Raw genomic sequence first — 14,748 nt, 5'->3', positions numbered from 1 at the left:
CTCCCAAGAGAACTGCTAATGCTTTTCCTTTAGGGCTTCACCACCTCCCATTCCCTAATCACCTCTACTGGGCAGTCTGGTTCCCAAAGCAGCTCACAGGGCTCTTGGGTCAGGACAGGAGTGGAGCCCCCCCCAGAGAGCTCTGCCTCACCCACCCCTCAGGAAGGCAGTTTTGGAGACTGGGACACCCCTCAGCCCCCTCCTCTGGCAGCATCCTGCTGTAATCAAGACTGAGCTGCAGCCTCTGGCTGAGCTCCGCCCTGCCCAGCTGGAGCTGGCCCAGGCCTCAGGGGACAGCTGCCCAGGCAGGTTAGGAACCTGCCCAGCTTGTTTGTCCCCCATTGAAACTGTTATGTGCCTCTGTCCCACCAACTTGTGATGTGGGGACAGAAGGGGTGATATCTCCCTCTGCCATCTGAGTGTACAATGGTGAGCAAAAGGCACAGAGGCCCCACCTTATTGGAGCCTACTATTCAGTGCGAGGGCAAATATGAAACAAATAATAACAGCAAACGTAGTTCTAATTAGGTACCAGGTACTATTCTAAGTGCTTTAGCCCATTTAATGCTCACAGGCCTACAAGATATATAACATTATTATTCCCGGCCGGGTGCGATGTCTCACGCCTATAATCCCAGCACTTTGGGAGGCCAAGGTGGGCAAATCAGCTGAGGTCAGGACCAGCCTGACTAACATGGGGAAACCCCGTTTCTACTAAAAATACAAAAAATTAGTGGGGCATGGTGGCACCCCTGTAATCCCAGCTACTTGGGAGGCTGGGGCAGGAGAATCGCTTGAACCTCGGAGGCGGAGGTTGCAGTTAGCCGAGATCGCGCCATTGCACTCCAGCTTAGGTAACAAAAGCGAAACTCCATCTCAAAATAATAATAATAAAAATAATAATAATATTAAGTGACTTACCCAAGGTCACAGAGCTGGTCAGTGAGTTGCCCAGAAATCCAAGCCAGGCAGTTTGATGAAGTCACTCTTAGCTATGCAATAGCTCTACTGCTCCTCATACCAGTCAATGCATCACTACAAAATGTGGTAAGTGTCAGAAAATAAAAGGACGAGGGTGCCTTGCAAGAAAATGGGGATTTCCTCTTCCTTCCACTTTCTTTTCTAGCCCCTACTACACAAAGCCTTTTTAAGTCTTCCCACTTCATCCCTTTCATTGCTGGCCGGATAGTGAACACTCTTTTATCTCTGCAGCTGTGGTGCAGGAAGGCAGAGTCCTACCTGCATCCTTGCCCCTGGCGTGGTCTCCCTGATCAAACCGCGCCTGAAGGGTTTCTTTCTAATAATGGCCCTGGTGCTTGCTCAAGTCTAGACTGTCAGCTGCGGGAGGGAAGGCGGCTGGCAGCTGGCTCAGCGCAGGCTGGGGGCGCCTCCGGGCGTGCAGCCTCGCACAGGCTCCTTGACCTTGGATCTCGCCCCACATGCTAGGAACCCGGTTGGGAGCTCGAGACCCTCGTGTGGGGCCCCTCAGAGAGCTCGGTGGTCCAGATCTCTACACTCCTAACGCACCCTCGCACGCACGTTCCTGAGCCCGCGCGGGGTTCGCCCAGAGACGAGCCCATAGGTCGCGAACCTTCCAGGTCCGTCCGCCCGGCGGGTGGCCCGGAGCGATGGCCCCCCTCCCCTCGGCTGCCCGGCGCGCCAGGCCCAGCGCGGGCGGCTCAGGCGAGGGGCGGGGCCCGCGGCGGGAGGCCCCTCCCCGAGGGCGGGTCGGGGGCCGGGCGGGGGGGGCCGGCGGGGCTGGGGGCGGGGCGGGCGGGCGGCGCGGGGGTGTCCCTCCTCCCTCGCTCTCCCCGGTAAAGTCTCGCGGTGCTGCCGGGCTCAGCCCCGTCTCCTCCTCTTGCTCCCTCGGCCGGGCGGCGGTGACTGTGCACCGACGTCGGCGCGGGCTGCACCGCCGAGTCCGCCCGCCCGCCAGCATGGCCACCACCGCCACCTGCACCCGCTTCACCGACGACTACCAGCTCTTCGAGGAGCTCGGCAAGTACGGCCCGCCCGCCGTCCGCCCGCCGCGGTTCCCCGCCTGCCCTGCCGCCCGGGCGCTATGCGGCTCCTCGCCCCGCCCCCTGGCCCTGCACCGGCCGCTGCGGCGCCCCCTCGGCCGCCCCACCCCCGCCTTTCCCGCCCGCCGCCTCAGGGCCCCGCGCCCCCCGCGCCTTGCCCCACAGCCCCTTCGCACCCTGCAGCAGCTGGCGGGGCCGCTGCACCCTGCGCGCCGCCGCGGGCACTGCAGCCCCGGGACCGCTCCCGGGCGCCCTCCAGCCCCGCCCCTCCTATTCAGGCGCCCCCTCCCGACCACCTCCCTGCGCTGCCCCAGAGCTCACTCCGCACCCTGAACCCAGGTCCCACGCGTCTCGCACTCAGGACCCTCCCGGCCCTGCGGCCCCAGCCCCGCTGCGGAGCCCGGGCGTTGGGGGGGCTGTTTGGCACCCGGCCCCGCCCCCCGCGAGTGCTGCTCCAGGCTCCCAGCCCGGCGTCTGGGCAGTGCTGCGGCACCCCCGTCCCCTCCCCCCACCCCTGCAGTGGTCCCAGGAGTCGCGCCGCAGCCGCAGTATCCCCCTCCCCTCCGCACTGAGCTGGCCGCTGCAGCAGCCCCGGCCCCCCACCCCCACCCGCGGCGCCGAGCCTGGCCACTGCAGCCCCTGCCCCTCTCGCCCCTCTAGACGTTTCCCGAGCCGAGAGTGCGAGCTCCCATTTTGGGGGGATGTCAAGTAAAATAGCATGGGAAGGGGAGCTCTTGATGTCAGACTGTGTCCTCTCTTCCCTTGCTGTCAGTTGAGCGGGATGCAGCGAGGTGAAGCCAGTTGTGGGGGGTTTGAGCCTCACTTTGCCCCATGGTTGAGGGAGATTACTCTTTCAGGGGGTGATCCCTCTTGTTAATCTCTCCTTCCCCTACCCTCAGATGTTCCTGCCGAGAGAAAGGCAGGGTCTCTGTGGTCCCTTCTGCCCTGGTTCTCTTGGCTGGGACCGCAGGGCTGTCTGAGATGCAGCAGGTGTGTGTTTTCAGCGTCGCCCACCCTCTCCTGATGTGCAGCCTGAGGTGGAGGCTGTTGCCTTGCCCAGGGACTGGATGAGAGAGTGGGAGGGCGGCAGGCCACCAACATCTGTTCAGTGTCCTGCGGTGGCCACGTCCTTCTGCCTCGGGTTGGATGGTGGTGGTCGCAGCGCCAGGGTGTGTGCGTGTATGTGAGTGTAACTAGAGGTCTGGTGATGGGAGCATCATCGTCCCCAGACCTGAAGTGTGTCTGTGTCACTGCCCTGCTCCGTGTCCCAGTTCTTTCCCCCTTCTCCCTCCAGGGGTGCTTTCTCTGTGGTCCGCAGGTGTGTGAAGAAAACCTCCACACAGGAGTATGCAGCAAAAATTATCAATACCAAGAAGTTGTCTGCCCGGGGTGAGTGTTTTCTGTCTTGGCCTCTTTCTAAGGGTGCCTCCAAGGGCCATGGCTTCATCTGAACAAGCCCCAGGAATTGGGGGTTGTGCCTTTTAGCACTTGGAGAGGACTTGGAATTTCAGACTGTTTGGACTTTGAAGCCAGAAAAGGAGTTGCGGTGGGGAGGGGAAGGGGCGAAGGGGACTGGAAGTGCTCAGGTAGCAAAGAATTAAGTAAGAAATGCAGGTAGCTACAGTGGCCCCTAAAGGCTCAAGGGAGTTGTCTTCAGGGAGGTGGAAGATATGGGGGTAGTGGGTGGCATGGAAGGGAGAACTCTTAATTTGGGGCATTTGGAGCCTCTCCCTTTGGGGCAGTGGTGGCCACGACAGGCATTTCCTGGTCCTTTTGCCCCCGTGGTGACTTAGGATAGAAATGCAGTAAGTGAGCAGCTCTGACAAAGCCAGCCTCCCTTGCCCACCAGGCGGCAGAACAGACTCCCAAGGGAAGGGAATCTGTAAACATCAGGGGAGGCTGCTATGGCGAGGGCTTCTCAGGAACAAATTATGCCAGATGAACTTGATTGCTTTTTTGATCAAATTACAAAGTTGGTGGTGCAGCAGCAGATGTAGTCTGTCCTGGGTGGAGGGTGATGCCTCATGGTCTAGAAATCCCAATGGTCCAGTTTGGGCAGGAGAACTGCACTGCCTTGGAGTCTGAGGAGCATAAAGGCCCAGGCCTTGGGGCCTCATTCTCGAGATCCTCCCAAGTACCTGAGGCTGGAGGGGTGGTCAGGGCCTGTCTTTCACACCTTGAACCTACACTGTCTGAACCTCCTATTGGGTGCTTGCCAAACTCACCTCATCTGATAGGAGTAGACCCAGCAATGTGTGAAGTGCTCTGTGAACACGTCTAGTGAGTATAGAGGTCAGATCTTGGAGGGCTGCAGGGTGCAGCTGGGGGACAAAGGTTATGAGATGCAGAGAAAGGAATTAGGGCTGGACAGTTGGACGCCATAAATACATTAGGAGCCAGGACACATGCCCTGGGGAAGACATGGGCTTTGGCCAATAATGACACGGGCTTCTCTGGGATAAGAGACATAGTAGATGTCCCAAAGGCTCAGTGAAGCTCTATAATTCCATGGAGATGACAGTGGGCTTCTGTCTGTTGGCAGTTGTTCTGGGACCTGTTTAGCAGGGCCATCTCCACCCCCTGGCTGGGTACTCTTTCCATCCCCCCAGTAGGCACGAATTGCTGACTCCCATCCAGCTCCATCTCTTGCTGTTCGTGTGCATTGCCTATAAAGTTGGACTTGTTTGTTTTCTTTCTCTCTGGGTACCTTGAGTCTGAGGATGGTTGCCATAGAGATATGTGGGCGGTCAAATGCCCTCCTCCCCTGGGGAGGGGGGGCGTGGACAACAGGGGCTGCACTCTCTGGCAGACATTCTCTGGCCAAGGATGGAAGGTGCAGGCAGGAACCATGGCTTGAGGCTGAATACCTCTCATGCTCACACAGCAGAGCCCTGGTGCATCAGAAACAGGGCTGGTGTCTGGTGTCTCCAGTTGATGACGCAATGCTTTTCTCTCCTCATCTCACCAGTGTTCTCTGACCCCGGAGTAAGGGAAGGAGAGACAGCTGGGAGCCAAATTCTGGGATGTGAGGATAGGTGATGTGGTGACTTCCTGCAGCTACCTAACTGGGGCTTTCATTTCCTACTCTTCCCCCTACCCGCCTGAACTTCCATGACCTGTGTCATAGCATCCCTTTCCCTTCCTCACCTCCTTTCAACCTTGTCCCATCTTTCCCAGTGGGTATCTTTCTTTCCCTGGCCAAACTGGATGAGGTTTGATTTCTCTTTGATTTTTTTTTTTTTCCTCAAGAAGAGGATTCTTGTGTAAAAGTATACGCTTCAGACAGAACTCCCCCTCTCCCTAAATGGTTATGCTAAGTCTGGGCTCTGTTGTGTGGCCTCGTGTGCCAGGTTGACTTTGAGACAGAGGCACAGATGATAGGCACAGATGCCAGCCAGAGGGGTCAGAATGTGTAAGTGCCAGCCAGTACTTTGTGGAAGGTGGGAGAGTAGGAAGGGGCTGTCCTGGAGATGGAGGGAACAGGGTGGGCTGGGCACAGGGGATGTGAGCTCCTGGAGAGAGCTGGGCCAGGGTAGCCATGGGCCGGTGCCCGTGGGGTTAGGGAGTGAGGGCCCATGGCTTCCCTGAAGCCTCTCAGTTTACACTATATATTTTATAAAGGTGCAGCCACTGGGGCTGGGTTTCACTCATTGCTGTCTGTCTGTCTAGGGCTCCTCAGGTGTTGGATTTCTGTGTCTGGGAATGTCGTGGGCCCACCAGGGTCATCTGTGAAGGTCTGAAGGGGCTTGCTGTGTTTACTGGGTCTTCCTGCCTGCTGTCTCTCTTGTGATTCTCTGGGCTACAAACTGAAAAGAAAGACAGAGGGTATAAAGCTGTTTCTCCTTGGCATCCTTGGTGAGGTGGCCCAGGAGGCAGAGAGAGAGATCACCTGGTCTTCCAGGGGGTCTGACCTAGATGGGAAGCCTTCTTTTGGGCTGTTGTGTCTTGTCACTGTGGCCTCAGAGGCCCACATTGGCAGTTGGGTTGCGAGGTGGGGAGTTCATGCAGATGTGCATTGAGCACTATCTTTGTCTGCCGGCCTGTCTACATAAAGTCACTGAAAGTCACATAACGTCACTCCATTTGCTTCAGAGCCGCTATACGAGTGGTATAGCCACTCTTCATAAGGGAGCCCGTGGTTCCAAGCTTAGCGCCGCTAGGCCGAAGGAGGCATTTAAAATAGGCTTGGATGCAGGAGCTAGTGGGCCAGGTGATGGCAATGATAAGTCGTTATTTTAAGATTTAAGAGCACCCCCCTCAAGGAGCCTGAGCCCTTATGTCTTTTTTTATTTTTAAATCTTCATATTCCCTCTTATCTTTATTCATATGCATACAGATTTTCACCTCACGGAGCATAACATTTTATATCCTGCTCTCTTTGCTTGTATCCAAAGCATTTCCCCCATATTGTTACAGTTGAAGGGCAAATGGTCTTTTCTTCTACATGGTTTAGGATTTATCCCTAAAACTATCAGCATCACAAGAAACTTCTGTATTTGTACAATTTATCTGGATTCTAGTTGCTTTCTGGAATCCAGATGGATTTATCCGAGATGGTTACTGGGGTAATGCCCTTGGCCTTACTAAGAGATACTACCGGAAGCAGTGTTATGAAATCTGTTATAACACTTTAGTGTATTTAATCTGTACACCCTATTTGAAGAAACTTCTTTTGAAGCTAAATGTAAGCAAAAGCTTTCCTCTTTGCAAGGACCTGGGAGGTGAGGGAAGGGTCCTTACGTGCTTCTTCACTTCTGCATGGGTAGGCCCTAGTGACGTATGCTGGCCACATATGCATTAAATGAATGGGTCAAGAGGACTGTGTAACCAATCGTGGTTGCCTTTTGGCTTTGGCTCCCAGGAAACTCAGAGTCAAGTTGCCAGAGCCCCTGTACCCTGCTACTGGCTTGGGTCCCCCTTTCTGATCCAGGGAGCCCGGTTGCAGACCTGATACGGCTGCTGGAAGAGAGGACAGATGAGGATAAAGAACTGTGCTTGGGGCATAAGGCAGAGTGGGAGATGCAGGCAGACAGTTAGCTGATGATTCCTCCTTTCTTGTCACTAATGGCACCATAGGGCCACTGTTGGGATCTCTTCCAAGCAGTGATTTTCAATTTTAGTGTGCGTAAGGATCACCCTGAGAACTGGTTTTAAAAAATGCAGATTTCTGGGCTTTATCTACAGATTCTACTTTAGGAAGTCTAGGGCGGCGCCACAGAATCTGCATTTTAAACACATGCTCCACTGAATTTCATGCAGGTGAGGCATGAGCCACTCTTTAACAGATGCCACCTAAAATCTGCAACAACAGTGACAGTTGCTCTTGCCATGCCCTCTGGAATTCAATAGACACACCTTGGCCCAGCCTTTTCCAGATTGTGCCTCTGCTGCTGTGTGGCCATCTGTGCACATGGACTGTTCTGTTCTGGGCCTCCGAATTGAGGTGTCTGTGTCTGAGGCTGAGGCAGGCTGGGTGGCTGGGGTTGTGGCATGTTGGCCACCAGAAGGGTAAAGGCTGTCCCTTTCTGGGTCCAGCTGGCCCTGGGGACTGAAATGGGATCCCCCTGGATGGTGCCAGCTAAGAGTCCCCTCCCCCCTAGTGTTGGCCTGAGTAGCCCCCATGACATTTGTGTCCCCTGTGGTATCTCCAAGTGAGACTTTCCTGTTAAGGACCTGGGTGAAGTGAGGGAAAGAGAAGGGAGGGGGAAGCAGCAATGCAGGGAGTGAGAGAAGGAAGAGAAAGCCACGCAGCACTGGAACACAGGCCTCGAGGAAGCATTTAGGGGGGCTGTTTGCAAAACCATGCTTTCCTCCTGAAAATAAAACAGGCCAATTTCTGTAAAACAGAGAAATGGGCATCCTGCATATCAGTGATGGAACTCCTCTACCTCTCTCCTGAAGGGATGGAAGCTGACTGCAGGTCCCTCCTCTGTGCAAAGGCTTCTGCTGGGTGACTTTTGTCATACGGTCACATTGAGCTGTGGGCCTTAGTGCACACAACAGTAGCCTGACCCCTCCCCTCTCACCTGCCTTCCCAGAGCGACTTGGGGTGCCACATCAGGGGGTGGGGACAGAGGTGGGAACGTGGCCCTGTTCAGTCAGGGAGGCCCCTGCCTTCTTGCTGCTTCCTCTGGTCACTTCGCACCATACCCTTGTCAGAAGCTGTGCTGAAACCCTAGAGGTGAGTGGCTGACCCCATTCTCTGCCGAGGCTGGAGACATGGAAGGAGAGGCTGGGTATGATCATTCCTGCCCCCATCTCTGTGCTTGCTGCTCTCTGAACAGCTTTGGCAGACCAACAAGGGCCTGATCCCATGGATGCCAAAAGGATGGTGACAGGAGGAGATGGGCACTTTACACCTCCTGAATGCCTCTCAGCAGAGGCCCTTTGTCATCTTGCCCATGGCCAGACAGATCTGCCCCAGGACCAGTGGGGAAACCAAGGCACAGAGCTTTGTCTGGGGCCTGTTTTTTTTGTTTTGCGCTGCAGGTGCCTGTGACTTTGCCAGGGCTCAGACCCAGCGTCCTGAGACTGTGTGGCCTCCACCCACTCCTTGGCGCCTTTCTTTAAAACACAGGTTCTGGATACTTTGTTCCTGTGATGAATCTTGGCGCATCACCCCACACCTCTCCATCTAGGCCCTGAGCTCCAAGCCTGGTAGAGCAAATCCCTCCTCGTTGCTGGCTGAGGCCCCATTCCTGTCTGTACCCACCTCTCTGGGCTGTGCGGTGGGGAGATTTCCAGCCACTCCTCCCCAACACCATCTCCGCTTCCTGGGCCCTATCAGCAGCAGCCGCAGCTTCCCATCTGCTCCCCTCTTTTCTCCTCCCTTTCTTTCCCCTCCCCCCTGCTTGCTGCTGCCCTGGGAGGAGCTATTTTTAGGGGCTGCTTCCTGGGATGTTTTACTTGGGGCTGGTTACCATGAAGGAAATGTCACCAAAACAGTGGGCAAAGGCTGCAGGCACCGGGAGCCTTGCCGGGGGCATGGAGAACACGATGGCTGATCCTGTTCTGGCCCTTCAGAGTGGCCAGAGTGTCCCCAGGCAGAGCCTTGCCTTCTTGGGGCTTGCTAGTGACCCCATGGGGATTTTCTCTGTCAAAGCTGATTTAGGGCCATTTTGCTGTGGGGCATTTCTTAGAGCCTCTTTCCCTCTTTAGTTAGAGCTTCCCTTGCCTTGAGATCTAGGGGCCAAAGTGGGGCTCAGCTCTTTGTGTCACCCTGTTAAAACTGCTTGAGTGAGGGCTGAAGAGAAGGGGAGGATGTTGGGTACTGTACAGAGCCTTGGGGGTTCACATGGGCATGTTTCAGGCCCCATCCCTCTGTATTCACAGCCCGTAGCTAGTCACCGGGTGTATGGGTATGAGGGAATTAGAAACCATGGTCTTGCTCTTACATGGTGAATGGACTTTGCTTTTAATTAGAGACTCTGCACCTTTAGAGTGAGATTCAAAGAAGAAGGGATGTGGCATCGCAGTGTCAGGGTGAGGTCAGTGGGATCGTGGCTTGGGATTCCCACTGGTTGGTGCCCCAGGCCTGGGGCTGTACATAAGCAGCTGGGGAAGGTGGATTATGATACCAAATCCCTGTGCTGTCCTTGTTTCTGCTCCTCAGAGTGGTGCCCAAGGGGACCGGACAGGGGCCTCTGCTTCTTGGGAAGGAGATGAGGGGCACTCAGGAGGGCACAAATAAGGCTGCCTCCCATCGAGCCCTGAAATCAGTGGGGCTTCAGGAAGCATCTCACATCCATGTTTGAGGTCTCAGGCACAGACCTGCAAAATACTCTTTGCAAAGTTAAGAATGTCTTTGAGATTGGAACTTGGGATTGTCCTCAGCCAGCGTAGAAATGTGCATCCTTTCCCTCATACAGAAGGTTATATGTTTAGATGGCAGCAGGATCTTATTTGAAGCTAGTGCTGACATTTGTGGGATTTTTTTTTTTTTTTAGGAAAATGTCACTAAGTCAGCAGGCCCATCCCTGATAGAGCCATGGAGAGTCTGTGGCCAGCCCTCCCTGGCCCCCTGACCTGGTGGAGGAAGGAAAGGGCATTGGAGTAGGCTTCTGTCTTCAGGCCAGAGGGGAAGTTGGTTCAAGGGCAGGCTCAGTGCACCCCTTGGCTACACGCTATCACCTCCTATCTGCTTCCTCTTCTGCCTCCCTCAGTGCATCTGGTCACTTCTTGCTGCCCTTCCTGTGAAATTGCGGTGCCTTGGACCAAGTCCTGAAGCACTTGGGCAGAAGGCGGGATAGGCTGGGCTTCCAGGATCCCTGTTTCCCAGGGCCAGGCTCTGGCCTGGGTAGGCTGCTGGGGAAGGGCTGGAGCTGCTTCTGCTTTTTGCTCCTGTTGCCTCTGCTCATCACGGGGAAAACCTGCAGAGGGCTGTGGTTGGAGCTGGGCTCAAGGCCGGCAGGGGTGGGTCTCTCCATGGCAGTAGCACACAGGCGGGCAGGAAGTGGCCCTGTGCAAAAGCGGGAAGTGGCTGTTGTCAAACAGGAAGGGGGGGCTGGGCTGTGGGAGGGGCGGGGATGAGCCTGGTAGAAAGGTGGCTGGAGGAGAGTCCACCTCGAAAGGTCACAGCTGCTCCCTAGTGGTCACTGGAAGGAGGGGGCATCTCAAGGGAGGCAGCTACCTTTGTGGCACCTTGGGATGTCGAGCCAGGGCCCTCCCACTATGGACCAAGTCCATTCAGTTGGCCTCACCCTTTTTGGGGTTGGGGATGCTGCATCCAGCTGGGATGCTCTTGCAGTTGGGAAAGATGCTCTAGAAACCACTACCCTATCCTGGAACCCCTCCGCTGCTGCTGCCACTGGAGTGGACCCTCAGCTTTTTCCCAGTTGTGGCCCAGCCCTGGAAGTGACTATAGGACAGGAAGTGTGGGGAAAAGAGACAGGAGACAACAACTGGAGAGGCTGGGTGGTGGCCGGGTGGTGCATGACGGCAGGGAGAAACCACTCTGCTCATTGAGGAGAGCTTGTGGATGGCAGGATGCCATGGCTGCGAGGAAGAGGAGGGAAGTGGGCAGTGACGTTTCCTGTGGCGGTCCCCATTCTCTGAGAAGCCCCTGTTGCTGCCCATCACCTGCAGACTATAGACACAGGTGGGCCCTGCCAAAACTGAGAGGGATACCCCACCCCCAGGACTGCAACGAGGACCATGTGGGGAGTCCAGAAGCCAGGCAGGAGGGCTTGGTTGCTGTGTTGCAGGTCCTGATTCTACCTGGGCACAGGGGACTGTGGGTTCCATTCACATGTCTCTGGTGATATCTGTGGCCACAAGCCCAGCCCAGGAGACCCTATCCACCTTCTCACTGGGCCCTTGGAAAGGAGCTATATGCCAGACCTTATGCAGAACTCTTAACCTGTACCCACTCAGTTAAACCTCAGATCTTGCTATCTCCATTTTAGAAGTGAGGAACTTCTTCCAAGATAATGTGCCTGGCTCACTGTCTCACCTCCTTTGGGTCCTAATCAAATGTCACCTCCTACTGAGGCTTTCCTGGACCACCCTACATAAATCTACACCTCCCCTTTCTCTGCTTTTTCTACGAAGTACTTGCCATGACATCTAATGTGCCATTGAGTTTTTTAATTGTCTGTCCTTCCCCCACATGCAGCCCACTAGAGTGTCAGCTCCATGATGGCAGGGATTTTTGTCTGTTTTATTCACCTCTGTCTTCTTAGCATCTTGAATAGTGCCTGTCACATAGTAGGCCTCAGTAAATATTTCTTTTACCTTTTTTTTTTTTGAGACACGGTCTCGCTCTATCACCCAGGCTGGAGTGCAGTGGCCTGATCTTGGCTCACTACAGCCTCCACCTCCTGGGTTCAAGCACATCTGCCTAATTTTTGTGTTTTTATTAGAGACAGCGTTTTGCCATGTTGGCCAGGCTGGTCTTGAACTCCTGACCTTAAGGGATCCACCCACCTTGGCCTACCAAAGTGCTGGGATTTCAGGCGTGAGCCACCACGCCCAGCCACGGTAAATATTTCTTGAAGGAATGAATGAAGCTCAGGTGGATTTAATAGCTTGCCGGATGTGGCAGTGTTGGGCCCTATCCAGGGCTATCTGACTCCAAAACCAATGAGTTGTTAATTGCCTTACTCCGCAGCTTAGAATCAGAATGAGGACCAAGGTGCAGTCCTGGGGTTCAGAGAAAACCTTGGCCTTGCTGGGGCTTAGCTCCTTGAAGTTAAGGCTGAATTAAGAGGCTAACGAGGACCCTCTGGATGCTGGGCAGCTCCTTCGAGGAGCTGAGAGCCTGAGTCTGTGTCTCTCCTCTTCACTCAAAGTCACTGGTAAAGCCAGAGTGCCCTTATTTTTAGTGTGTTGCTGTTGTGGGACTGTAACCATTAGCTAGTAAGAGACTTAAGGAAGGAGATAAACATTAATCTTCTGGGCCTTCCCTCAGCTGCCACCTCCACATTGCAAGATGCTGTTCTCTTGCACCTGTCCAGGCAACCAAGCCCGAGAGTTACGCGCTGGAGGGTGGAGAGGTTCATGCCTAGAGAGAGGGCCATGGGTCTGTTACTTTGGGGCTGGCTAGCTTGGTACCTCCATTTCAAGTCCAGGGATGGAAGGTGGGGTTATGTCAACATCCTGTCAGATCTAGAATAAGCAAGGCCCCCAGCCACCAGGCAAGGCTTTTGAAGCCTCCTTGAGTGCCCCACTTCTGGAGTTTGCTGGCCATATCCCTGTGCCTGAGACCAAGGGATGCCAGGTGATCTGGGAGTTGGGGGTTACCTGGGGTTCTCCTGGCTGCATCCTGGTCAGTGGTCATGCTGAACTCAGGGACAGGAAGGAAGGCCTGACCCAGATCTTTGGCAGCTGGGACGGATTAGCTGGGCAGCAGGAACTAATCTCTGTCTGTCCCCACCTCCTTCCACAAAGTAGAGCTGTTGCTAGAGGGAAAGTTTAGGACAAAGCTGGGTTTGGTTAGTGAAACAATAAATGTGAATTTCTTCTAGTCCATAATCCCTACATTATCTCAAACTGACAGGCCTGGGTTTGAATCCCAGTTCTGTCTCTTTCCTGCTGTGGGATCTTGGGCAAGTTACTTAACTTCCTTGGGCCTCCATTTCTTCCATCGTCTAGAAATGTGGACAATCATAGCATTCACCTGATGATATCATTGGGAGGGCCGTGGGAAGCTTTACAGAGGCTTTTTGCTGTTTAGGGTAGAAGCAGGGAGAGAGGAGAGCTTGGTAGCTGTGGATATGAAGGAACCTGCGCAGACCTGGAGCATTCAGGTGAACTGGACTCTCTTCCTTTTGGACCCCCTCCAAAGCCTGGAGTCTTGACTCAAAATTCTCACCATTCTTTTTTTTTTTTTTTGACACGGAGTCTTGCTCCTTCACCAAGCTGGAAGGCAGTGGCGTGATCTCGGCTCACTGCAACCTCCATCTCCCCAATTCAAGCAATTCCCCTGCCTCAGCCTCCTGAGTAGCTGGGACTACAGGCATATACCACCACGCCCAGCTAATTTTTTGTATTTTAGTAGAGATAGGGTTTCACCATGGCCAGGATGGTCTCAATCTCCTGACCTCATGATCTGCCCACCTTGGCCTCCCAAAGTGCTGGGATTACAGGCATGAGCCACCACTCCTGGCCTTATTCTCATCGTTCTTTATTCAGTCATCATAGCGCAGGGGTGGAGAAAGAGGACTCTAGGCTTAGACCACCTGCATCACTGCCTGTCTGTGTTACCTTAGGCAGGTTACTCTGTCTTTTTAAACCTCAGTTTCTTCATTTGTAATATAATGGAGCTAATCAGATCCCTATTTCACAGAGTTTCTATAGGTATGAATTATGGTAATCCATGCCTCTGCCTGACATGTAGTCAGTGCTTAGTAAGCGATTGTTATGACTACTTCTGTTGTTATTGGTAAACCGTTATTTAGCCCCTGTTTACAGAAAGAACTCTAGAAAGCACTACCCGGAAAGATACCCCCACCCTTCGGAGAGCTTGCAACTGAAAGATAACTGATGTAATATATGATGTGAGAATCGTGAGAAGTGCATTGGGAAATTGCGGGGGTGGAGTAGGAGGGAGAAGTCACAGTCTACCGGGAGGAGCAGGGAAGACTTCATGAAGGAGGTGACTTTTGGCAGGATTTCAGCAAGTAGAAAGAGGGAAGGACAGTGGGGGAGGGCTGTGAGGCCTCCGTGCTGTGAGTAGCATCCTATCTTCCCACGTACTGGAGCTCTGCCTTCCTGTGGAAGGAATTGACCCACGCAGCTCACTTGGATCTCAGGACTCATGGATTTCTGATTATTCCACCAAGACTGAATAATCCCAGGGTCTGAATGTGAACAGGTCAAAGCTCACAGCAGTGGTGGCCAAGAAGACCCTGGGGAGAGGCAGGATTTGTGTCCTGGTTTCTCTTTCTGTAAAATGGGCATCATACCAATGCCAACATCCTAGAGGTGTTATGAGGATAAATTAAAAGAGGCAGCTGCCTGGTGTAGAAGTAAGCTCTGAATAAATGTTAGCTATTATTTTTTTAAGTCATCATTATCTTGATCATCAGCGTCTTTATTATCAGCATCATTATGTTTCAGGCTTGTCATCAGGACTATGTAGAGAATATATGCAAAACCCTTAGCCAGTGCCAAGTATATATTAGGTGCTCAGTATAACTTAACTATTGTTAGTATTCCTAACAAGAAAGAGCTTCTGGGCCAGGTGCAGTGGCTCACACCTGTAATCTCAGCATTTTGGGAGGCTGAG

General features: G+C 54.0%; 1 protein-coding gene across 25 annotated transcripts in view; it reads left to right on the top strand.

The window, feature by feature from the left end:
- Positions 1–1,782: 1,782 nt before the first annotated feature.
- CAMK2G (calcium/calmodulin dependent protein kinase II gamma) overlaps positions 1,783–14,748 on the top strand; it is a 61,854-nt gene continuing 48,888 nt past the window's right edge. For 7 of the 25 annotated variants that reach the window (XM_039478318.2, XM_039478326.2, XM_039478312.2 and 4 more), the window contains exons 1-2: positions 1,786–2,002; positions 3,316–3,410. In XM_039478318.2, coding sequence (XP_039334252.1) covers positions 1,938–2,002; positions 3,316–3,410 — 160 coding nt within the window. In that variant the 5' untranslated portion in view covers positions 1,786–1,937. Of the gene's footprint in view, positions 2,003–3,315; positions 3,411–14,748 lie in introns of all 25 variants that reach the window. The other 18 variants (XM_039478310.2, XM_039478309.2, XM_074382415.1 and 15 more) reach the window with 7 other exon arrangements.

Source organism: Saimiri boliviensis, chromosome 12, assembly GCF_048565385.1.
Source record: "Saimiri boliviensis isolate mSaiBol1 chromosome 12, mSaiBol1.pri, whole genome shotgun sequence".
Taxonomy (NCBI): domain Eukaryota; kingdom Metazoa; phylum Chordata; class Mammalia; order Primates; family Cebidae; genus Saimiri; species Saimiri boliviensis.
The sequence above is the reverse complement of the archived record's forward strand: the minus strand, read 5'-3'. Positions and strand labels throughout refer to the sequence as shown.